This window comes from Sus scrofa, chromosome 1, assembly GCF_054392235.1.
Source record: "Sus scrofa isolate SSC_HxYL_T2T_F1_AM1 chromosome 1, Sscrofa_HxYL_maternal_Yorkshire_Landrace_v2.0, whole genome shotgun sequence".
Taxonomy (NCBI): domain Eukaryota; kingdom Metazoa; phylum Chordata; class Mammalia; order Artiodactyla; family Suidae; genus Sus; species Sus scrofa.
The window spans coordinates 46,303,958-46,329,604 of record NC_139383.1 but is presented as its reverse complement, the minus strand read 5'-3'; the positions used below and the strand labels follow the sequence as shown (position 1 = coordinate 46,329,604).

Sequence of the window (25,647 nt, the reverse complement as noted above, 5' to 3'; positions counted from 1 at the left end):
AGTGGTTACTTCAGGCACAAGCCCCTCTAAAACCTACAGCCTGCTTAATGCCAAGGAGGCTGAGCCTTCTCTCCTGGCCATTTGCTGGTCAAGAAACCTACTTGAAGCCTCAATGCTCTGCACTCTCTCCCTTTACTTCAGCTCCAAACCCCAAAGCCCTTTTCACTCTGACATTCCTTTCCCTTGCTTTTTCAGCTTCCAGAGGCTGCCTAAACTCCTTGGCTCAAAATGCCTTCCTTGTACCAGCCCAATCTCTTGTTTTGATCATCCTATCTTCTTACTTCTTTCAACTTCTTGCCTCCCCTTTAATGGATTTGTGATTACTTTTGGGGATCACTTGATAAATGAGGATAATCTCACCTTATCAAGATCCTTATTTTAACCACATCTACAAATTACTGTTTGCTGTATAAGGTAACATTCACTGTCTCCAGGAATTAAGACCCCAACACCTTTGGGAAGATGGCATTGTTCAGTTTACTACCTAGCCCTTAATGGCACTGACAATAAAGTCTCTTAAAGTCAGTGGCTATTATAATCAGTGAAATATGGTAAGACATCTTTTTCCTTCTCCATTGAATTGCCTTGAGAACTATTTGTTTGTTTTAATTTTATGGAAGTAGAGTTGATTTTTAATGTTGTGCTAATTTCTGCTGTACAGCAGTGATTCAGTAGTACGTATATTCTTTTTCACATTCTTTTCCATTATAGTTTATCACAGGATATTGAGTATAGTTCCCTGTGCTATACAGCTTGACTTTGTTGTTTATCCATTATCCATCCTATATATAATAGTTTACATCTCCTAATCCCGAACTCCCAATTCTTCCTTCCCACTCCCCTTCACCTTTGGCAACTATAGGTCTGTTCTCTGTCTGCGAGTATGTTTCTGTTTTGTAGATAGATTCATTTGTGTTGTATTTTAGATTCCATGCAGGTGATGTCATATGGTATTTTTCTCTTTCTGACTTCTTCACTTAGTATGATAATCTCTAGATCCATAGATGTTGCTGCAAATGGTATTATTTCATTCTTTTTATGGCTGAATAATATTCCATATCTTCTTTATCTATTCATCTGTCAATGGACATTTAGGGGGCTTCCGTGTCTTGGCTATGGTAAATAGTGTTTCTATAAACATAGGGGTGCATTATCTTTTAAATTATAGTTTTATCTGGGTATTTGCCCAAAAGTGGGGTTGCTGGATCATATGGTAGTTCTATTTTTAGTTTTTTAAGGAATCTTCACACTGTTTTCCATAGTGGCTATACCAATTTACATTTCCGCCAGTGGAGGATGGTTCTCTTTTTTCCACACCCTCTCCAGTATTTGTTATCTAATATTGACAATTCTGACTGGTAAGTGGTTGTACCTCATTGTAGTCTTAATTTGCATTTTCCTAGAGACCTATTTGATTTCAATTCCCTGGACTTCTCACCTTCTGGCCTTCATCTCTTTCTAGAATGCCCACCCCCTCCCTCTCTCCTCCACAGGCCTGGTCTTGATTATGTATGTTCACTATTGTTGAACTCATTTTAAATTTTACCTGCTTCAGGAATCTTTCCATTATTATTGAAGATACCTTAGTCACCCTTATATTGATCATATTAGTTTTCTATGCTATCTAACAAATTATCGCAAACTTGGTAGCTTTAAGGAACTCACATTTACCATCTCACAGTTTCTGCAGGTCAGAAGCCTGGATGTGGCTTAGCTGAGTTTTCTCCTCCTGGTCCCACAGGGCTGAAGTCAAATGTTTTCCAGGACTGTGAGCTGATCTGAGGCCCAGGTTCCTCCTCCAATCTCATTTGTTGTTAGCTGAACTTAGTTTCTTATGGTTTTAGCCTTCTGACCTCACTTTCCTACCTATGGACCTGAAGTTCTCAGCAACTAGGAGTCATAGCTCTTCCCTCTCTAAAACAAAGGTTTCATTTTGTTCCTTCCAGGCAAGCAGGAGAATGCCTTTGACTTCTTTTAAAATCTCACCTGATTTGATCAGATTTATCCAAGATAATCTCTCTCTTGATTAACCCCACGGGGGGCAGCTGATCAGGTGACTGTTTATATCCACAAATCCCTTCCACAATGTAATGGAATATAATCAAGGGAGTGATGTTCCCCTTAACAAATCTCACCCATAGTCAAAGGGAAAGGATTCTACAAGCCAGGTGTATACTGGGGGTGAGGGTCTTGCAGGCCCTGTTAGGACTCTGACATCACAGAATCACAGTCACCACCGTGATTCCTTAGCATAAGAAATTGACCACTTGTACGTATCATGACACTGCATCAATTTGCTCCCATATTTTAACTGCTAATTGTTGGGGGTTTTTTTTAGCGTATTTTTGTTTGCTTGTTTTGTTTTTCATTTTTTGTTTTATCGGGCTGTGCCCATGAAATGAAGAAGTTCCCAGGCCCGGGAACAAACCTGAGACATAGTAGTAACCTGAGCCACAGCAGTGCCAATGTCGAGTCCTTAAATGCTAGGGCACCAGGGAACTCCAACTTCTCAACCCCAGTATCTACTACACTTCTTGCCACATAGTAGGGGTTCATTTAATATTGTATAACAAATTAATACACAACCAGCATGGTGTTGAGTGTGCAGTGAACTCATACATATTTTGTAAAAGAGGTGCTCATAAGAGCCTTTTCTCAAATATGCATATGAATTACTGTTTAGCCCCCTAATGAATTACATGCATGAAATTATTTATGAAAGACAAAAACTAACTTCCTACTAGCAAAGCAAAGCACCTTTCTCACAATTAAATATTTAAAAGTAGATCATTAGAATAAAAGGGTATGCATGGGAACCTTTCGTTAAGGACAATTCATTTTCTCATGTGTTTCTGACACGTATTTACTCAATGCCATTTCTCTTATTTTACAAAAAAAAAATACTTCATCATGAAAAAAATAGTATCCAGAAATGTATCATTTGCAATACACTGGAATCTCATAATTGTTTAAAGACAAGGGGCAAGTGTTGTTTCTTTTTGAATTATCCATGCTACTTACCATAACTCCTGAAAAACATATCCACCTAATGGGTTTTTTTAATAGAAGGTAATCTTTATTTCTATGCTATTTGGAAATAGTTTTGTATTGTTACTTTTTTTTTTTTAACTGTCCTTGAAAACGTGAGATTCAGGATATCTGCTTAACTTGTCTGTTGCTCTTATTTTTTGGACACTATCATTTTCACTGTATATGTACTGTTGTCTTCAACAATTTCTAGGGCCCTCTAAATTTTTTTTTTCTTGTGATCAAAGTCAAGACAACCTTAGGGATCCTGAGGTTTAAAATTTTTTTCCCAAGTTCCATTGCCATTTTTAAACTTTGAAAACTTTATGCCATATCCTGATTATTTTTATGTTCACCTCATCCCTACATTGTGAAATTACTGAGAAAACCTGATTGGTTAAAAGACATAATGATTTCTGAACATTTTCTTTGCTGAAGTATTCAGCCAGGAGCTTCTAAAACCCTTCTTTGTGCATATATGCTACATTTTGGAGAATAAATGTTATTAAACACTTTCCAAATAACTAATATTCAAATGTTTTTTACTATGCTTGGAAAACTGACACCTGAATAATGATTTTGATTTATAAACAATTTGATGCTGTGTATGCCTGCTTTTTACTTCATATGAATTCCCTTGGTTCAAGCCAGTGTGTTTAATCTCCAAATACTTGGGTGCATTTAGCCCAATGACAGTCACCTTATCTAGCTGTATTTTCTGAGTTAAACTTAAAATTTAGTTTCAGGACTGAGGTGTTACTCTTAAGATTAAAGGCTTACTACAATGATATTTTTTCATTGTTTATTCATTTTGAAAATAACAAGAAATCTATCAAGCAAAGCTTATAATAATTGCATACTCCAGGGTATGAGAAAGAAAACATAAGGAAGCATCAAATCACCTTCTTAATTGCAATGTCTTCAGAGAACAGTGGTGAAAAAGAGGTGAGAAGTCTGAGGAAACAAAATAGTATTTTTAAAATGCTGTCGTTTAACATTGCTGCCTGCTGGTACTTTGTTAGGTGAAGCATAGAAATCATAAAAAACATTTCTTTGTTAAATTGTAATGTAAAGAAGGAGAGAATCACAATGATAACATGGAAGAGAATTTTAAGTCATTGCCCAGAAACTAAATTGAATGCATTTATGCGGAAATATGCCAGTAAATGACAGCAGTGTTGGGGAATTGTTCATGGACTTTGCGAGTCTAGTAATCCTTGTGTGAATGGAGCTAAGACTAGAAAGACAATGGATCTGGAGGCATTTTCCCGTGAGTATCAGTGCTGATGTAAGGAAGGCTTTGATGTCCCTGCAGAGAGGTCACTGTCGGGGGTGTGTCTGAGTCCCCTGCCTGCATGGACATGGCTGTGACAGGGAGCTCATTCTACCACAGCAGTTCTTGCAGAGCAATCCAGGGTCCTTAACCACTAGGCCACCAGGAAACTCCTCATCTCTGTATTTTCACGACAAAGTTTTACATTATTAGAAACTTTGATTCAGTAAAATTAATGTATGATTTTTTGTGTCTAAGTATAAAATGAATGCATTATCATTAATATAAAGCTTATCTAATGAAAAGTTCAATTCAAAATAGTATTGTTTATAAACCAAGGCTAATACAAATATAGAAACTGTATTTTTCTGTATTAGTTATCACATAGTTCATCATTAACAAATTAGATGTGAGAAAAAGTTCTTGTTTTAAATTTTAAACAAATCATGTTTGTTTATTTTCCCTATGACATCCAATTTAATTCTCCTGGTTCTCATCAGGCATGCATATAACTCATTCCTTAGATTCTTAGCTCAGAACATTCAACACTCAGAAAGCAAACTCTCTTTCAGATCCTTTGTTAATTCAAATGTATCTTTTGTTGTAATTTTTCTTTCAAAGGAATTCATCATGTATCTACATCTATGCAGAAGTTAATTTGACTCTAGTTGTTTGTTACTTGCCAATTTGTATTAGTATCCAACATAGCTTATAATAATGAATACTTTTTTAAAAATATCATTATGATAAATGCTACTCCACAATGCTTTAATTACATATTATATCACATTTGGTTTTAATTTGTTAACATACCTAAAGCCATATATTCATTATAAAGATGCACCCACAGAGACCATTTTATTTCATTAATAAAATGGTATAGCTAAAATATTTATAGCTATACCTATATATTTATTAATCATTTATATTCAACAAGACACTAAATCTAGGTTGCTAGGTAAAAAAGTAAGGTAAAATAAGAGTAAAATCCTATGTGAAGTGTTGCCAGCTCTTGGGTCACCCTTGTCTCTGTTGACAGCCCTTGACAGTCTTGTTCCCCTTTGAGGCCACAATAATACTTGTGCAGAAGTCTGATTGCAGAAATCTAGGTGCCAGCTAAATACTGCATGGTGCATTGACAACGCTGTTGTCACTCAGGACCTGCACACATTTAATGAGAGAAGATCAGGTACATGCAGAGAGGCAGAGGAAGAGAGATGTGTGGGGAGTTTCAGGGCTGGTGAGGACCCAAGCCGTCAATCCATGCCTGCTCCCACCACGATCAAGTTTCATCACGTCCTGGAGATACTTCACAGCATGTTCTTTTTTCATCATTAATGGTCAAATAGAGATTCTGATCATTACTTTTAAAAGAGAATGGCAAAGAGTGAAAGCTCTTTTTAACTAAAGCTTTAGTACTGTATCAACTTTCAAGTCACAATTTAATGTACTTGTCACACAAAGAACTTTGAGAATCAATTAACTTCTTATTTATTAAATCTAAAACAATCTGGAAAAGGTAACTGATACAAAAGTAACCTATTTATCTTGGATATTATATTTTTTTGGCCATGTCCACAGGCATGTGAAAGTTCCAGGGCCACGGACGGAATCCATGCCACAGCAGTGACCTGAGCTGCAACAGCCTCTTTCACCCACTCTGCCACAAGTACACTCCCTATCATGGGTGTTCTTTACTGACAAAACAAAATAGATAGAGACAAAAGAAAGCCGAATATTTCCATTGCTGCTGGGCAAATTGCCGCATGTTCATTGTGATTGAGCTCATTTCAAGTCATTCAACTTTTTAAGTTAATAGAACTGAGCAAGATAGTTTTAAAAAATATTGTAGAGAATTGTGTAATAGAATACAAGATATGAAAATTCAAGCTTTCTTTGGTTAAAAGTGAAATGTACTTAGATGAGTACAGAATTCTTTAGGATAATTAACGTTACCTATACCACGATTAAAGCAATGGTATGAATTTTCTATTTCTCTTGTTTTCAGTGGTTGACAGCTTCTCCTGTTTACACAGTCTGGGTTCTGCTGGTCTGAGATGCGAACAGGACATTGAGGATTGTGTCCTGAATGCCCATGAGAGCAATTCTACATGCAAATATCTACATCTTGTGAGTATCCATGAATATTATTATATATCTTAATCTGGGCCAGCATAAATTAACCCTTACAAATATAGTTAACCTTTGCCTCTGCAACATGTTGGTGCGTATACCTATAAATGCATTCTTACTAAGATTAGAAAACAGAAATTCAAGCAATACTTAACTTAGTATTAAAAAAAATGTTCTGTTCACCGGTATGGTAGATATTGATGTAAATATTATGAAATATTATAAAACAAGTGGCTTACTCTTCAGATTCACAATACTTTGTGATACTGAATTTGCATAAAATCTCATAAATTCTAAAAATGCTGTTAGTTTTATAGGCAGGCACAACACACATATGTCATGTATTTGAACATCATTTATAATCTTGCATTTTGTTTTGATTTCTATTACACATTCTACTCCCATCATTTCCTTCATTCATCTGTGTGGGTGCTGTCCCTTTGGTACACATCCATTTGTCATTGCCTTTGTCACAAGCATGTGCCATTCTGCCTTAAACGGACTGTGACACAGTTGGCAAATCAATGGGATCCCTCTGGCTCCTCATTTTTCAGAAAGTCTGACATAAAAAATGTCTACTCAGGGTGGATTCACTGACTACCTTCAGAAAATATATGTCATACAACACAAATTAACACTGAAATGCTGGTGGAGGCTCAAAGCTGAGGCTTGAGCAGTAGAGCCGGCTTTTACAGAAGGACTGCATTTGTTGAATTTTGAAAAAAGAGTGGCTTTGCAAGTCAAACTTGTTTTCATCAACATACTTTGACTGTCTGTGTACTGACATTGTTTCAACAATATAAAGGTAAAATTTGTGGAAAATTGTTTCTTTGCATAAGGAAGCCCAACACCTAAATGAATGATTATAACTAAGGTTTGGATAGCCATGACCAGAAACAGCCATGGCCCAAGGAACAGTCTAGCCATGGTTAGGTATATGTAGTGGCCCAGTTTTGTCGACTTTATTCATTCCAGATGCTCTACATCAGTCAAACCCATCCCACTCTGGTGGTTCCTGGGCATGTCACCCTATGTGGTTTATGGGATAAGAGTGGAATTCTTTCCAGGAAAAATGTTTTCTCACCAGCATGCAGGATATATGTAAAATGTAGTGATCTCTTTCATCTAGGCCTTATAACATCTGGATTTTATATATGTAATTGGTGTTGCCATTTTCAGACCCCAAGGAGGGGACAGGGTGCTGTCTAGTGACTAGTGGCCTTGAAGGAACCAGAGCTGAGAGATAAGTGTTGAACTCCTGACTGAACCCCTAGATGCCTTCCCAACTTCTGGGTCTAATTATGTTAGATTGCTTATGATCTATTTTTAAGTATAGCTTGATTCAGAGTTCCTTTGACTTGCAGGTAAATCATCTAATTTCCATAACATGATTAAACTATATTTTAGTCTATGATTTCAGCCACAACTTCAGCAATAATAGGAATTTATTATAGTAGAAAAAGCTCCATACCCAATCATAAGATTCCATTTCTTGAGCTGACCTTGCAACATGTTATTTGTGTGACCCTAAGTCAGCCATTTGGCAAGTCAGGAAACAACTTAGAAGCAGTATTATATCAAATAACAGAAATTCTTACTATTCTCTCATTTATCCATTTTATAAATTGCCAGTAAGAAGCTATTCAGATTAACTTTAGACTGATATTACTTTAAAATATTGACTCACACTATAGAAATTGATGTAATAGAATAAGAAAAATAAGAATTGAAACAAGTGGAACTCATAAGAACAGAGAATAAAATGGTATTTATTAAAAATTTGGGGCTGGATGACATGGAAAGATGCTTATCAAAGTACAAGTTTTCAGTTATAGTACGAATAAGTTCTAGGGGTCTAATATGACTTTAGTCTAATAATGACAATAATTAATAACACTGGGTCAGATTTCCCATTGTGGCACAGTGGAAATGAATCCAACTAGGAACAATGAGGTTGTGGGTTTGATCCCTGGCCTCGCTTTTTTTTTTTTTTTTTTTTTAAATGCCAGTAATCCTTTTATTAACAAGTATATTTGAACTTTTAGAAATGGAAATGTCTTCATCAATTTTGATATGTAATCATAAACTGTAGCCTCCACCCTAGGTAAATAAAGGTTTAAATTTAGTAAGCATGAAGCACTAAAGCAGCCTTTATATTTTCTCTTGGAGACCTAGTTATCAGGAAGAACAAGTTTGTTCTTCAGCTGGTTTCACCCCATTAGGTACAAGATTGCTATTGTACCAATGCCTATTTTTTGAATGCATGTGCATATATGTGCATTTTAGTGCATAAGTGTGCCTGTCACCAGGGCTGAAGATGGAGAATCTGGAAAGCCAAAGCTGCTGCCCTTCCTGTGGGTTAAGGATCTGGCATTGCCATGAGCTGTGGTGTAGGTTGCAGACGCGGCTTGGATCTGGCATTGCTGTGGCTTTGGTGTAGGCTGGCGGCTGCAGCTCTGATTTGAGCCCTAGCCTGGGAATCTCCATATGCCATGGGTGTTGTCCCAAAAAGACAAAAAAAAAATAATACTGGGCCATAACTTAAACTTTGCTAGGAGAGTAATTCTTAAGCATTCTCATTACAAATACAAAAAAGTTAATTATGTGAGGTGATGGATAGTTAATTATTTTGTTTTAATAATTTCACAATGTACACATATATCAGATCATCACATTAAATACTTTGTCAACTATACTTTGATAGCATTGGGTGGGTGAGAGAATTAAAACAGCAGTAGGGTTGCAAAGGAAATAAAAATCTCAAACAAAATAAAGTTCATTAAATTATCATATTTTATGAATTGATTTAAATGTGTTAGAATATACAAGAAGATCATTGAAGTTACTTAATTCCTAATTATAATTTATATGTCAATTATGAGAAGAGAAATTGGATGGAACTAGAGACTCTCCTACTGAGTGAAGTAAGTGAGAAAGACAAAGACAAATACCATATGATATCACTTATATTTGGAATCTAATATATGGCACAAGTGAACCTTTCCACAGACATGAAAATCATGGACTTGGAGAATAGTCTTATGTTTGCCAAGCGGGGGAGGGAGTGGGATAGAGTGGGAACTTGGGGTTGATAGATGCAGACTATTGCCTTTGCAATGGATAAGCAATGAAATCCTGCTGTATAGCCCTGGGAACTCTGTCTAGTCACTTATGATGGAGCATGATAATGTGAGAAAAAAGAATGCATGCATGTACGTGTAACTGGGTCACCATGCTGTACAGTAGAAAACTGACAGAACACTGTAAACCAACTATAATGAAAAAAAATAAGAATCATTATTAAAAAAAAAAAAAGGGGAGGAGAAATACCACTGAATTGGTGATATCCTTCCAAGAGAAGATATTACAGAAACAACAGATAGTTTTTAAAAATTAAAGAATATTCAAAGCCTTTAGTTGCTTTTAGGTATTTTGTCTGGGCCCCAAGGTTATCCTCAGATTTGATGGTTTACTGGAAAGGCTCAGAAAAGCTGATTTACTCCTAATAAGGTTATTATTACAGTGAAAAGCTTTTAATTAAAAAATAGCAGAAGGATAGGCAGAAATGGCAAAGTCTAGGAGAAACCAGGCACAAGCTTTCAGATGCCTTCTCCCAGTAGAGCTGGGTGAACAAGGCTTGATTCTCTGAGAAATGATACGTAACATGAAGTGTCACCGATCAGAGAAGTAAGCCTTGCTGTCCAGGGTTTTAATTCAGGTCAATCACGAGGAATGGACTTTTGCTAATCAGTCTCCAGCTCCTGCAGTGTTCAAACTGCTATAGCTCAGTCCAAAGCCCCAGGTGTTTTAAAAAAGGCTTTCCTCATAAATCCCATCATTAACAAAACTAGCTTAAAGTGTCAGGTATCAAACACACTATTACCAAGCAAGATATTCCAAGGCTCAGAGGTTACCTTGCAAAAGCCAAGAGAGGGCAGGGCTACCATTTGGAATATAAAGGGTTTGAGCACTCAAGCCTAAGTTAACTCTTGCACCAACGTTATGTTAAATTGCAATTTTTTGTGTAGGAATAAAGAGTACATACTAATATAACAATACATTGAAGTGAAAAATCCTTGTAAAAATACTAAATCAGACAGAAAGAGCTGAAAACTCATAATCTTGAAATGAAGCCTGGCTAAAATAGATGTTAGAAATAACTTTAGAAAAGCAATGTCCAAATTGCATTTCATAGTTGCTTTTTTTCACCAACTCATTGGTAAAAGAGAAATCATGAAATGCTCTTTGAAAGCTTTAAAGCGGAAGAGAAAAAGAATTTATAGTTTCTACAAAATGCTTAATTATGATAAACAGAAAGCCACCTTTATTCAGTCTAAGGCACTCATATTTGGCTATAAAAGTCAGCAGCCTACTTGTGGTAGGACTCTCCAAACCAATCCAGGCAATGTCAATGAGAGGAGGCTAATGTCTTCCTTCAACTTGATATGAATGTAGCTTTAAATGACATGTTCTCAAAATTGCGGCATTTCCTTATGTTTATATGTAGCACCATGAATGCCAGTTTAGATTAAAAAGTGGAAAACGAGAAGACTTTGAAATGAAGATGAGAAGCATTTTATAGCAATGAGTCTGTTTTCTTCTTTCCCTCTCTTTATGGTTCAGTAAACCTAAGAAAACAAATGGAAGAAAATAAAGAACATTTTGAATGCTTAGCATACAACAAGTTACAAATGTTAAGTTTGGGTAGAGTAAGATTTATTCCCTCAAGTAGCTTTCTTAGATATATTTGAGAATAACTGTTTTTTATGCTTAAATATGCATAATCAAATTATTCTAATATTTCCCTCAATTTCATTTCCTTTGTATCTTACATGAATAATGAATGCTTAATTTTGATAACAGCGGGAGAAACACAAATGGTTCAGTAGAACTAACACGTGGAAAGAACAAAGATTTTATACATATATAACTATTTTAAAATTTATGCATACAAAGATTTTATCCATATATTAACTATTTTAAAGTTTATGCATATTGTCTATACTGGATACTACAAATAAAAATTTTATCCCAGTCAGATGCAAAAGCCAAACTAAATGTATGTGTTTTCCTGTGGAAAATAAAATTTTTTTAACCTTCACCACCGTATGGTTGAAAAATTCATGGCAGTCATTTGAGAGTTGCCCTTTTCCTTCCCTTTGGATTATAGAGTAAATGCTGGGGGTGGCTGAGCCAGGATTAAGAGGGAATAGCCTTGCTCTGCAGTTCATCTTGGCTGCCACTGAAATGGTCATTATGTCATCCCCATACTCCTTTCAGAAACAGTGAATCTGCCAAATGACTCCAATCCTTTCATACCACATCTGGCTCCCAGTACCCTCTATGCAACTCTCAGGTACACGTTGCTTAGTATTATAATTAGTGATCAGGTCCCAGTTGCCCTTCGGCATATCCGTTGGAACCACTAAAATGTTGGGTTCTGCTCTCTTTCAAGGATTACAAACCCTCCATCCTAATGGAACCAGTCCAATTGCTCTCTGTCCAGATGCAAAAGTCTTCGTTTCTTTCCTGTGCACCCTCTCCATGAAGATCTGCTTAATTTCATTTGACACCAAGATTATGATTTAGTATCAGAATTTGGGACTCCAGAATCCTCAAAACACAACAAACCTCCTAAGTTCTTTGTGATGGAGAAAAGAAAAAAAAATCCATTTTTGTAGCAAAACGAGACAGGAACACATTTCATTCTCATTACTTGCTCTCTTTCGGAGAAATAGGACACCATCTGTCAAGCCTCAAGTGTCTTTGTTCTCATGTACCATCTTTACATGGCTAGGTTGTATATTAATATTGTTTTTAAGTAATAGGTCTTATAAAATATCACCTATGCAACCTCCAAATAATGACTTCTTTGTTCACTTTTTAACTTGATGTGGTTAAACGTCTTGTAAGTTTGGGGTAACTTAAAAGAGGAAAGAGAAGATTTGGATATTGGCTTTGGCATGGATTTGTTCTATGGTTTACCACAAGCCACTGAACTCATTGGAATGATGCAATGAAGAACTGTTACAATATTCACTCAAATTCATTATTTGGCACTATTTTATTAAGTTAAGGACAAAATAGCTCTCTGTTATTTAAGTATCAGAATATACATAAGCAAGTTGTCTATTGGACTTTTTAGTTGGGTTGTCAGTTTCTTCAGTCAAATGAAAGAACTCAACTCAATTGTTCTTAATCAGAGAATTGCCTTTAAAAATACACTTGCTTAAAATCCTGATTCAGCAGACAAGTCCAGACCTGGATAATTTGTGATTCCTTGTGATTTTCATGTGTACATATTTTCAAGTATCACTAGACTGGATATCTAGACAACACTTTGTAGCTCTAAACTTCTATAATATTGGGAGTGGAACACAGAGGTTTCTATTTTATGTGTGCTGATAACTCACAATTTAGCACCTTGCATGAGAAGTAAAGGATAATGTGGAAAATTGAGAGATTTATCCCGTGTTGTTTTTTTGCAGCATATTTCATTGCATCTTCCCTTTAAAAGTATGATTCCTCTTTTAGATTCTTCCATCTGTTTCAGTGCTTTTGTTTTTAAGACAAAGGGAATTAATATAACTTTTTCTATCTCAACTCTTTTTCTGAAGGATATAATAATATATTGTTTTCTCTTCACTTGTAACAACTTAATGAAGTGTCAGTCTCTTTATGTCTTAACATTTGCTAATCAGAAAATTTGTGCGTGATATTATAGCTTTTCATAAAAGCTAAGTATAATGGTCTAAATCATTTTAAGAGTATTAAAAATAATCAATGGCTAATTGATTGCAATACTATCCCACAATTCAACTAAGTCTTTTGATTAAATTGATTAGTTACAACTTCTTAAGTAGTAATATTTAGTCCAAAGTTTAATTTAAATCTTGATGTACTAGCTAACAACCAAACTCATGGTTAAGAATGGCACTGCAGTGGATAGGTGACACAAAAAGCAATCTTTTGGTCATGTCACTTTAAACAGCCTATTTTTGTTTATATAGAATAAGATCTGCATAAAAAATATTACATAGATCTCTACTTTTCATTACACAGATTCTTACTCTAAGAATCTCTTGAGAATAATTAACATTTATGAATGCTAAATAATTTAATATTATTGAATGGTGGAAAATAAACCACCATTTATGAAAAGTGGTTCGTTACAATGGGTATCAGTTTTATTTCTTTTCTATAATAGATCAGATTATAGAATTGTTTTCTTTACATAATCCAAGAGGAATATAGAATTTCAGTTCATCTGATGACTTTCAAATGTCAGTTTGGATCAGTCAATATGTCTATCTGAAGCACCCAATTTCTTCCCCTCTAATCTGTTGTTTTGAGTTTGTCATGGCACTGAAACACATAATCAAATCTATTAGGATTATATGCAAAGTAAAAGCTGTGGAACCAAGAAAACATTTGTTGTTCCACCTGAGTAAAGAAATACATGAGCTTTAAAACTTGGGGCTTATGAAAACTATTTAGGAAGCTCAGACATATTTTTCATTCTTTCTTATTCCAAGATTCATTACAGAGAAGAGAGATTTACAGATGGTTGAATTTTGAGGTTTAAGAAATCTGTGGAGCAGTACTAAATTTCATAAATATTGTGTGGAAATATAACTAATTAGAGAGAAATTTTCCATTTTAAGAATCTCCAGTGAAAGTGGACATTTCCTAGAAATAGTCAAGTTTAAAAAATGATTTAGAATTGATTGAATACAATTTCCATTGCTAATATTAGCCAAATACATCAATAAATGGGCTTATTTTCAAAGAATTATGAGACAGATTAAGCTTCAATGTATTTCAATACCAGCATTGTACTTTCATGTTATTGTTTGTTATATTCACATCACTATAACTAGGCCTCAATTCCAGGCTTCACAATTTATTTCTGAGAATTTAGTGAATAGTTACAGTCCACAGTAATTTAATTTTTTCCAAAGAAACATTCTTTCTGCCATTTAGATGAAGAGTATTTTTAAGTGGTTGTGTCTATATAAGATTGTTTTTTAAAAAACTGTCATATTGTGTTCAGATATATTTTTAAGAAAATAATAAGAGAAAAACACACATCTTCTTTCAGAAAAACAGGTTGACTTAACAATATATTATTACCTGACAAGCACCGAGGTCAAAGGATAGTAAATCTTTCTTCTCCATCAGTAAAGAACTCCATTGTGTTCTAACTCTGTGTTATCCTAAGCCCTCCTTTGTCTGTGAGAAGTTTATCAATAATGAAGAGTAATTTTGAACTAGGAAATGGATATGTATTTGTGGAAACAAGAACATATGCAAAGGTGCATACACACATGTGTACACACACAAAAGAGAATATGTCTTTGTTCTTTAGCCATTTGCCAACCATTCTGACTTAAACAGATATCAAGATGTTTCTAAAATCAAGTTCTGGAGCCCAAGTTAATTACTTGATATTTGAACTTGTCTTGTCTATAATATATCCAGATTAATTAGAGCTAGCAGATAGATAACCTTTTATGTAAACTGATGAAAAGCTTTTCTTTAGAACAACAGAGTGGCTTGTGTTTTCTTGATTTTAGCGGATCAGATTGTACAACATGTTATTTTACAACCAAAGACTGCTTGCACACAAGGCGGTGGCCTTTGAGGCACACAGCTTCCCTTCACTAGCTGTGCTACCTTGAATAAGTCACCTAACCTTTCTAAACCTCACTTGGCTTTTTTAAATAATCAATATATTAACAACAGTTACTTTGCAATTTAAGTTGTAAAGATTAAATGAAATACTGCATGTAAAATCCCTAATGCAGTTCCTGACTTATATAAAGCAATTAAGAAATAAGAAATATATATCATGTTTTATGATTCTGAGGAAGAGGAGAAGGAGGAGGATTTAGTTGTAGCTAAAGAAAAAGAGAGAGGGAGGGAAGGGGGAAGAAAGAGAGAGAAACGAATAAAAGAATGAATGAATGAATGAATGAAATGGGCAGGTCATTATCTCTATCTCCTTAGCCAATTTTAGATCTCTCATAGTGTAAACATCCCAGAGAGGCTGTATTCATGCCAAGATTCTGGAAATCCATCGTCTGCTGATGGCTTTTGTGTGACATGATCTCAGACTGTTGAGGCCCTCAGGCTATCATTTAAGGTTTGCTGTGAGATCACCACATTTTTGGTGAAACTCTATCCATCTAATGGACAAAGCAGACCCTCCACCATCTCTCTTAGAACATCAAGCCTTTAATCAGGCCAAATCCACCTAAATCTTATCTGTGCCAGAGACTTCCAGGTCAGTTTCCCTGATTTAAGTTGCTAGCCTTCTCTGCCTTCTCAGAGAAAGAAAATCTCCTGTCATCTAACAATGGTGCTTAAAAGACTAAGATGAAAATTTTATCTTCAAAACATCTGCAGCAAAAGCTCAAGGGAGTCCCATGTGATTGGCATAGATAAAAGTGCAAGTGCATATATGAACGTGAATATAGACATATCAGTCTAGAGTTTTATTACTGATCCCATCACTTTTTAAAAAAAAAAAAATGTGTGCAATCAAGGGATAATTGCTTGTTGGAAAATGTAGATCTCACTGCTTTCTGTGGTGCGGTGTGCCTTCCAACTCCTTTTATACTTCACTGGTTTATCATAGAAGACACATTTTTACAAAGAAAAACACAAAGCTCATGGAAATAAAGCAGATTTCTCGAGGTCCCACATTGACATAAACAAGGTCTGCAGTTTAAGTGCCTCTTCCAGTATTCTCCTTCCATCTTAGACCATGCTGTGCCTCTGGAGGTATCAGAGCTTGTGTCCAGTTGCCGACAGAATTCGGAAAACTGAAAAGAATGAGCATCCTGCTATCAAATCAGTTATTTCAGAAACTTCATGATATACCACAATCACCTGTACTATTTCTGAAAATACATGTTTGTTTGGGTGTCACTTCTTGGGGATTCTAATTTAGTAAATAGGAATAAGATCTGAGCCTTTGTGGTTTTAAAGTACTCCACAGTAGAAGTAGATTCACACACACAGCTATGGGGCGCAAATAAAGGCTCTCTGCATTCACTGGGCTGCCTATGCTGTGCAGCCCTCAGCATCCAGCCAGTGCTCACCTGAACGAAGCCTGTGCTCTGAGGACAGGTCCATGCAGGGAACAGGTCATTAACAGATGATGGGTAACAGCCAGGAGACTAAAATTAAAGTGCCACCTCGTATCTTCATTTAAACTGCAACTGAGGAGAATGTAGAGCTAGAATTCTCAAAAATAAATTTACAGTTAAAATAGAGGGCTAGAATGCTAATCATTGCTTTCTCTCTCAATGATTAGTAACTTTCTATAGGAAAAAAAAAAAATCTCCTTAGCTGGTTTTGACAGGCAATTCCAGAGATCCTAGTCATCAAAGGAGGTTCTATTAGAGGACATTGTTGTAGAGAGATAAGGTTGACCTGTTAAGGGACATTGTTGAGGACTGATTTAAAAGGCAATGGAACAGAATGGGGCCCTAGAGATTTTTTTCCTAGGATAGAGTTACCCTCCATCCTGATCCAAGGGTTCTGAATTCATGGGTTCAAAAGACAGTGGATGGAAAATATTCAGAAAAGAAAATTCCAGAAAGTTACAGAAAGCAAAACTTGAATTCCCTTCATAATGGCAGTTGTTGACACAGCATTTACGTTGTATTAGATATTATAAGTAATCTAGATATGACTTAAAGTTTATTGGAGAATATGTGTATTCTACACCCTTTCACATAAGGGACTTGAGCACATATGGATTTTGGTATCCACAGAAATCCTGGAACCAATCTCCAACAGATACCCAGGAACAATTGTATACAATTTTTACTAAATTATTTTTTGATGCTTTCAAGGCACTTGGAATTTGAGAGGGCAATGCCAACCTCTTACCACAGATCTGAGATTGTCCTCCTAGCACAGAGTGAGAATGGCTGTTCAGTGGGTCCTGAGAAAGCCTAGCAAAGGGCCAGAGCTGTAGAGGAAATATTGATTAGGTTTCATTGATTTCAATATTGATTTCATTAGGAGATTCACTAAGAGAAACTTACAGCATCTAGGTACAATTGCACTGGACCTAAGAGAGGCAATGGAATGCAGGAATGTCAGTCCTTAGACTTACAAGCAGTTTACTAGAGCATAATTTACTTCTGAACTAGAAATATAGTACTGGTAAGCATTTGCTGTTAAATACAAATCAACAGCTTTCCTCTCTGGTGGGAAACTCAGTCTGGCAAATACATTTAGTGACTATAGTGGCTGGGATGAACCGTAGCCCAGTAATTGTGGTGCAATGCATTTTAGAACTTGGTATGATATTTTATATTTGGTAAATGAGAGGTGGTCAGAAATAGCCAGGTTACAAAGCATAAAAAGCACTCATGGAATAGGGTAGAAAATTGAGGATTTTAGCCATAGATACTAAGAGAAAGATGAAAGTTTCTGGTAAGTTCATGAGGTCAGAGGAGTCTAAGAGAAAATATTCAGAGGGACATTGCTGTCACATACCCTGAAAACAGGTGTTTATTGCCTTGGTACAAACTTTTGAAGACCAGTTTTTTTCCTTCAGTTAACTCAAACGAATGACTTCAATCCAACTATTTCCTGAGGTCAGAGTATAAAAATTTGTTTATACAAATTAAAGCTTAAATACTAGAACTATTTAGTGAAGGTAAGTGTTCTCACTACATAAGTTAAATTTAAATTTTGAGGAGTAAAATTTCTTAACATTTGGCTTCTAAGATATTTTATTAAAGGTACAGTGTATACATAAGAATGAACTATTTTTTATAGTGGGAAAAGGCTTTAAGGTTTTATATTTTAATGCAACTATACATGTATTTTAATACACTCAAAATTTACTAAAATAAATCAATATGAATTTTAAAAAAAGCTCAAGTAAGAAAAATCCCTAGGAGAAAAATCACCACCCCATGGCTTCTTTTGCACTAAGGATTGACATAATATACTGATCATCAATTGTCATCAAAAAAAAAAAAAATCTAAAGCTTTGAAAACTTTTTCTAAGGATATAAAACAATGGTTACTTCTCTCAAGTGGTGCCAGGTATTGAACTTAAGCCACCAGGGAATTTGCTCTTACTGTGCCCTAATAGAGAGAGCAAAACAATCTTTCTTAAAATTTGCCCATGCAACCAACTTAATCAGTGAATTTCTGTCCTTTGTCCATTTTATATTTTTCTTAAATTTTGTGTGTGATGAATTGGGATGAATATACCCACACTTACACTAAATCTTTGGTCTGATTTTTTAGTGCGTGTTGACATCCTAAGACAAATTAAATGTACCTTTAAAATAAGTGCATTTTAACTGAGACTAAAGCAGTATTTAAAATTGATACTATAAAAGTCCAAAGAATATAATGTACAAAGGCATTTTTAATTTATTACATATTGTCCAAGTATAATTTGGCCATTATTATTGTCTCTGAGGGGAAGCAATGGAATGAAAAAAGACTCTAACTCATGCAAGTCAAGATACAAAACCAAACTATAACTAATTTCATTATTTCTGTATGGATATCTGTAAAACCTTAAATCAATCAGATCTTATTTTAGAGCAACTTATATATCAGTTATCATATATGTCCACTGTGATGCCTTGTAGTTAAAAAAAAGGGTTTTTTTTATTTCTTGATTAGATAAAAATTTTGACTTAATTTAGATAAAAGAAGATAAAAAATTGTCCCAAGTAAGTTCTTCTAAAACTGCTTAGATTGAGGGAGGGAGCAGAGAACCATGAAAGACCAGAATGAAATAAGGAGGTCATCTCTCCCATCCTGCAAAGACTGGATATTTAACCTAGCAAATGGGACCAGTGTCTGAGGTGCTTACTGATAGGCCTAATTAGTCAGACCTGAAAATAATTTATTACTTCTTGTTGTTCATGCAATTAACAGACAAATCAAAGAGGAGAAGTTCTAACCTTAAGCAAAGTCATAACACTTATATAGGTTAAGACCTTTACACAGCCTCCTGGAGAGTTTTTCGACAAAAGTCAGTTTTAGTAACCATCTCCTTTTGCTCCCAGTGATGACCTGTGATCGCCTCAATTCAATTGCCACCTACTGAACTAATTTATCTAAGGCTTGTCCTGTATCTGTGTATTCATTAAACAGGAGGTAATTCTTGTCACATACATGTAACAGACTACACCAGAAAATTAATAATTGTGATGTCAAGGGAGGACCCTATAGATATATGTATATATGTGTGTGTATATATGTGTATATGTATTCAATTCTATATATATGTAATCTTTTTTCTGATCTTGATCAAGGATTACAGATCCCATGAATTTTAAAAATAGTTTATGATTTCTCTGTTAAGTGGAGATAGAATCTGAAAAATTCTTGAAAACCTGGCATTTCCAGAAGCTAGGAAAGAAACTTTTACCTCTGTTGGCAGAAACTTGCCTTGTTAGTGATGGTGGTCTGGACAAATGGTACATGAAAACTTGGATTTGAGACAGAGGGAGAAGTCATCAGGGAAAAGAGACCCTGGGCTGCACTATAAGATGCAGAGGTAGCTAAAATTTCTTTATTGTATAGAACATCTTATACATCCATTGTAAGTAACTTTATAAGAAATATATTTATTTTCAATTTAAAATCTGACAGTTATCTGTATTAGCTAATTATTTTTTATGTTTTCAGACAATTCCATTGTCTTCCTTTTTTTGTACACTAAGATTGATTACTATGGAGAGTGATAAGCTGACTTTTAAAATTCTTTAAATAACTCTTCAATAACATTTAACTCTAATGGCAAAATTATTACACATTCTTTTGTAGAAAGTTTAGAAAAGTAGGAAAAAACAACCAGAATTTTTTAAAAAGCTATTTCAAATTCTACTACCATAAGAGCCATAACCAGTCATTTTGCTTCAGAAAACTATGTGGAAAATATTGTCTCATATCTTTTAATTTTCAATGGATAGTTCAATAACTTATGTGCTCCTTTAGATGATAGGTCATCCTGTGGGATCATCAGTCCAGAGTGGGGTCATTTCTCCTTCATCATTGGAAGAGTATGAACAAGTGTGGTTTATGTGGAGGCCCAGGGACTGAATCTGGCACAGGGAGCCTCTAATTTGGCTCCCAGTAGTTGTTCTGTAATAGTCTATATTTAATTACCTTCTAAATTTAATATCAGGAAAATATCATATAAAATCATGATGTTTGTCTTCTTTCAAATAACTAGGAAATCTGGTAAGTGCAGGCCAGGATGTAACATAAAAAACATGCCTCACTTGTGGTTGCCTGATGGGAGGGGGAGGGAGTGGGAGGGATCGGGAGCTTCTTGGCTTATCAGACACAACCTAGAATAGATTTACAAGGAGATCCTGCTGAATAGCATTAAGAACTATGTCTAGATACTCATGTTGCAACAGAAGAAAGGGTGGGGGAAAAACTGTAATTGCAATGTATACATGTAAGGATAACCTGACCCCCTTGCTGTACAGTGGGAAAATAAAAAAAAAAAAAAAAAAAAACCAACATGCCTCCATGTCCTTTAAACAGTACTCACCTTTGCTGCTTCCTCAGTTCCCAGGGACTGATGGTTTCTACTAGGCAGCTTCTGGGCTGACTTCTGAACACTACAAAATAGCGATAGCTTGTCCCAGTCTGGCCTTCCTCCTCTGTTCAGGGTTTCATGCGCTCTCCACTTAAAGACTGGCCCACAGGGTATTCTTCCACCAAGGCCCAAACAGTGGAAATTACCCCACATAAATTAAAAAAAAAAAAAAAAAAAACTTAGAAAAACTCTAACAAAGAAAATATCTCTTTATCTGGTGGAAAATCAACATATTCAGTTTACAGTAACTTTATTAATACTAGTACAGGGGAAGGATCCTTAAATGTGCTTCATAACAGTATCACAATATATTTTAGGTAATGATTTAAAATTTGTGGGCAGCAATTGTTTTTTTAATCTTATCTTTTTTTATGTTGGGAAGGTCACCTTTTCTGAGTACAACTTTTGTGTGTGATGTGGGAATGTCAGTGTTATGGTAAACTCAAATGAGTGAGAGTGTGTGTATTTATTATCCATCTACTTATCCTGACACAAATAGCTCATATACTTCCTCATTTCTTATATTCACACTGAAATATGGGTAGATTAATTGACATAATGCAGTGATCTATCTTTTTTATGTTTTCACTAGGGAAAAAGTACATTCTTCTCAGACAGGTTCAGTTTAGTAAGTCACTCTTACTTCATTTTGTACATTATTCTGTTTAGGCAGCAAACAATCCCATTGACAATTTGCCCACAGATGACCTCTTTCCAAGCTAATTACTATTCAGTTGCACTCTGCAAGTAAATCAAAAGATGAAGTGTAGCATGAACAAGTTATCTTTTTAAGGATCCAGAATATCAATGTGGAGGAAAAATAAAGTTGATATGAAGTTCATAATGTTCATAATGTTCATTATGAACTTCATGGATAATGTTTAATCCATGATATCTATTTATTTGATAGATTTATGCTTGACATCTATTTTCCTGTCACTGCCAAGCATCATAAGGATTTTTTTAAAGATTTTCTACATATATTTAGATATTGTTACCAAAGAGCAGAAAAATATTCTGTGTAAATCATATACACAAATATTATTAGTCATTATTTTATTAATTAATATTAATTATTATTATACATTATTTTAAAGATTATACATTTTTAATAACTGCATCTGAGGGATTGCTAAAAATTTCCAATTTATTAAGTATAAATGCAACCCAACAAAATGATTCGAGATTTTTTCTATAAATTATATATTTTCTAAGATGTCTAATGTTAACTCTACATAATGAGATATCTAATTTATTAATATTTAAAACAATTAACTGTTAAAAATAATTTTAAAATTATATATATATTTATGCATATGGTTGAACTCAGTGAAATTGGATATCCATAGAACTATGGAGTCAAACTTTTTTCAAAAGTCTCTAAACTTCTTTCATTTTGATTCCCCATTAATATAATACTTTGTTCATATTTTATTTCTAAAATATGAATTATTTATAAATTATTTACTACATGATTTATTATGCTGATAAAATTATAAAAACATACACACAAAATATAAGTAAAATGTAATACAGTAAATAGAAATTTTTAAATGTTGTATTATTATTCATCTAAATTTTTTCTTAAGTTTTTAAAATTGATTCATGAGTACAGTATAATTAAGTGTGCCATCACCCTTTTTTATGGTTGAATTTTGTCGGCCTCTAATTTCAACTTGTAGAAATACTTGATTTTAAGGACAGCCCAAGATGAAAATGATACTGTGTGATGGTACATACTTAAAAATGAAAAACATATAACATTGATTGTGTTTCCTAAATTCTTATATTTACATTCCTAACATACCCACTAATTATGCAAACCCTGAAGAGAGGGGAGGTCTTGCTGCTGGCTTTCTCTTTTATCTTTCCCTTTCTTATGTATAGGTACTATTGTGGCCAATGTTCCTAAAAATATATGGTTGTATGGTTTAAGACGGTACTTCTTTTTACAATGAGGTGCTTTATAAATTGTCCTAATTCTTTGGAGATACTGCCACTTGTAACATCTGATGAAAGTTTTGGCAAGGCAAGCTGTTTTTTCTGTCACTTGCAAGTCCATCTTTATTTCATCATATATCCTGTCACTCTTTTTTAGCCAAAGAGGAAACCCTCTTGAGAGAATCTCTTTAAAAACAGTCAGCAATATTTCTTCCATTTCTTTAGCTCTCACTATTATTGAGGCAGTAAAATAAAGTGACTGAGATGTTGGGTCTGAAGCCAGACCACTGTGTTCAAATTTTGGCTCAACCATCTATAAGATATACCTTTGGGCTAATTATGTCACATTTCTGTGCTTCAGTTTCCTGAGCATTATGTGGAACTGTATATGTAGAAGGAAATGCTTTTTTTGTGAGGCAATCAGGAAAGGTTAAAAGGTGATTTCAAAGAAGAGAGCTGACAGAAGTGAGTAAGGGACATACTAGTCACTTATGTATGGACAATCTAGGGAGAATGTTCAAGGTGAAGGGAACATCAGGGGTCAAATTCTCCAAGGAAGAGCATGTTTCTGAGAAGAAATAGAAAGGGAGGTGAGTCTGGCTAAAAAAAGATTGTTGAGATTGGAGGAGTTCAGAAAGCAAGTATGGAGGTAGATGATGGCAGACCTACGAGGCTATCAAATAAGCTCTGTTTTTAATCTGAATCATGGGGACAGTCAATGAAGGACTTTGAATAGAAATTTGACAAAATTTGACTAGGTTTTTTTTTTTTTTCTTTTTTTTGTCTTTTTGCCTTTTATTGGGCCGCTCCCGTGTCATATGGAGGTTCCCAGGCTAGAGGTCTAATCGCAGCTGCAGCTGCCAGCCTACACCAGAGACACAGCAACGCATGATCCTAGCCGCGTCTGCAACCTGCACGACAGCTCATGGCAAGGCCGGATCCTTAACCCACTGAGCAAGGCCAGGGACCGAACCTGCAACCTCATGGTTCCCAGTTGGATTCGTTAACCACTGCGCCACAACAGGAACTCCCTCTCCTGGTGCATTCTAATTCATTGGCTTACTTGTCCTATTTCTCCACACAAGCCTTTTGAGAGCCATTAATCATCTTTGACTCTACAAAGCCTAGCACACCACCTGGATTAAAATAGATGCTTAATAATTAGGTGCTGAAGGGATGAATTACAAAAAGGAGAAAAATTCAGCTCAGAACTAGTCAGCTGAGGACAGTAGTAAGGTCTTGTCCTGAAACTCAGTACATCTGGAGTTTTTGCTCAGAAATACTGGCTTTGTGACCTTAGGGCAATTCTATAGTTACTGATTCACTCATCAAACCTTTTTGATTTGATTCTATGAGCAAAGTATGGCATCCCTTCAACTGGATCTTAGTTTTCTTGTTTTACAATGTGAGCTATACCTGTCTGTAAAGTCTTATTCTAGTTTTAAATTAAGGGTATTTTGAGCCTCAAGGAATTTTTGTCTTAACTTGCTCAAATGGACCATTTCCTAGGTACATTTTAATGAAATTGAAGACTTGAAACCATCTCCCAACTATTAAAACTTTAGGCCTATTGAGAAGTCATTAGTTTTATAAAACTTTAAAATGCTTTCTCCCATTCAGTTTGACATTGCTAATGATCTTGAATCTACTTTTCCTCTTGATATTATTATATTGTCTAAATCATAAAACTTAACAAAGCATATACCACATATAAACTTATATCCCTCTTTAATATAAAAGAAATAGGGACATATTAAAATATATGCATTAATGGAGCTACATAAAAGCAACTACATTTGTTACTATCAGACATGCTGTGATATGAATTCAGCCACTAATTACTGAGATGTGTGTTTAATAATTCATGTTTCATTAATAATGTACCATAAAAATACAACATATAAAAGAATATATGATATATTTATTGTGGCATTTTGGGTAATTATCTGGAGGCTAAAGACTAATTTAAAATATGGTGGTACTTATCACATATTCTGGGCTATTTCATGAAACAGCCATATATTCTATTCATGACCTAGTTTCAACTTGACTCCTCTGAAATTTTTCTATACTATTTTTAGGACCTTGAGGGGTAAGGGTGGGATTTAGACTAAGATCACTTCCCCATAATCCATGTGCATTATTGTAGCATGTTGAAATAAAAAAATTTAGCATTGCCATATTTTATGTGGAGAGAAAGAATAAACTTGCAGCATATTTTCTGTTATTGCCCATTCCGGGGTGATAAGTCTCTATTTTTTTTCTTAATTTTAGCAATGGAAACAAAAGATGTCACTTATTATATTTGACATCTTTTCTAAATATAATGAGCTGGGACAATAGGGTTTGGGGGTGTCCCTAAGGATTCTGTGGCTCTTAAATGGTGACATTTTAAGGAATATCCATGATGTCGTTGTCTTTATCTTATACAGAAAATAGGTTGCTATGGCCCAAGGATGACAGCTTCAGGAAATTTTTAAAATTATAATTCATGTTTGTTAATTAATCTAAATAACAGTACATCTTTGAAAATATCCTTTATTGTTCAGGCAATTAAATCGCTTAAATATATTTGCTTTGCATATCAAAAGGAGCCTTTTATTTTGATTATATATGTATGTATGTATATATGTATATATTAACATAACTATTTTACTCAATGCCCTTA

The 25,647-nt window shown here is 34.8% G+C and overlaps 1 protein-coding gene across 1 annotated transcript in view; it reads left to right on the top strand.

Moving 5' to 3' along the window:
• EYS (EGF-like photoreceptor maintenance factor) overlaps positions 1–25,647 on the top strand; it is a 1,392,725-nt gene that overhangs the window by 371,492 nt on the left and 995,586 nt on the right. The window contains exon 13 of the mRNA XM_084958241.1: positions 6,309–6,430. Coding sequence (XP_084814367.1) covers positions 6,309–6,430 — 122 coding nt within the window. The remainder of the gene's footprint in view (positions 1–6,308; positions 6,431–25,647) is intronic.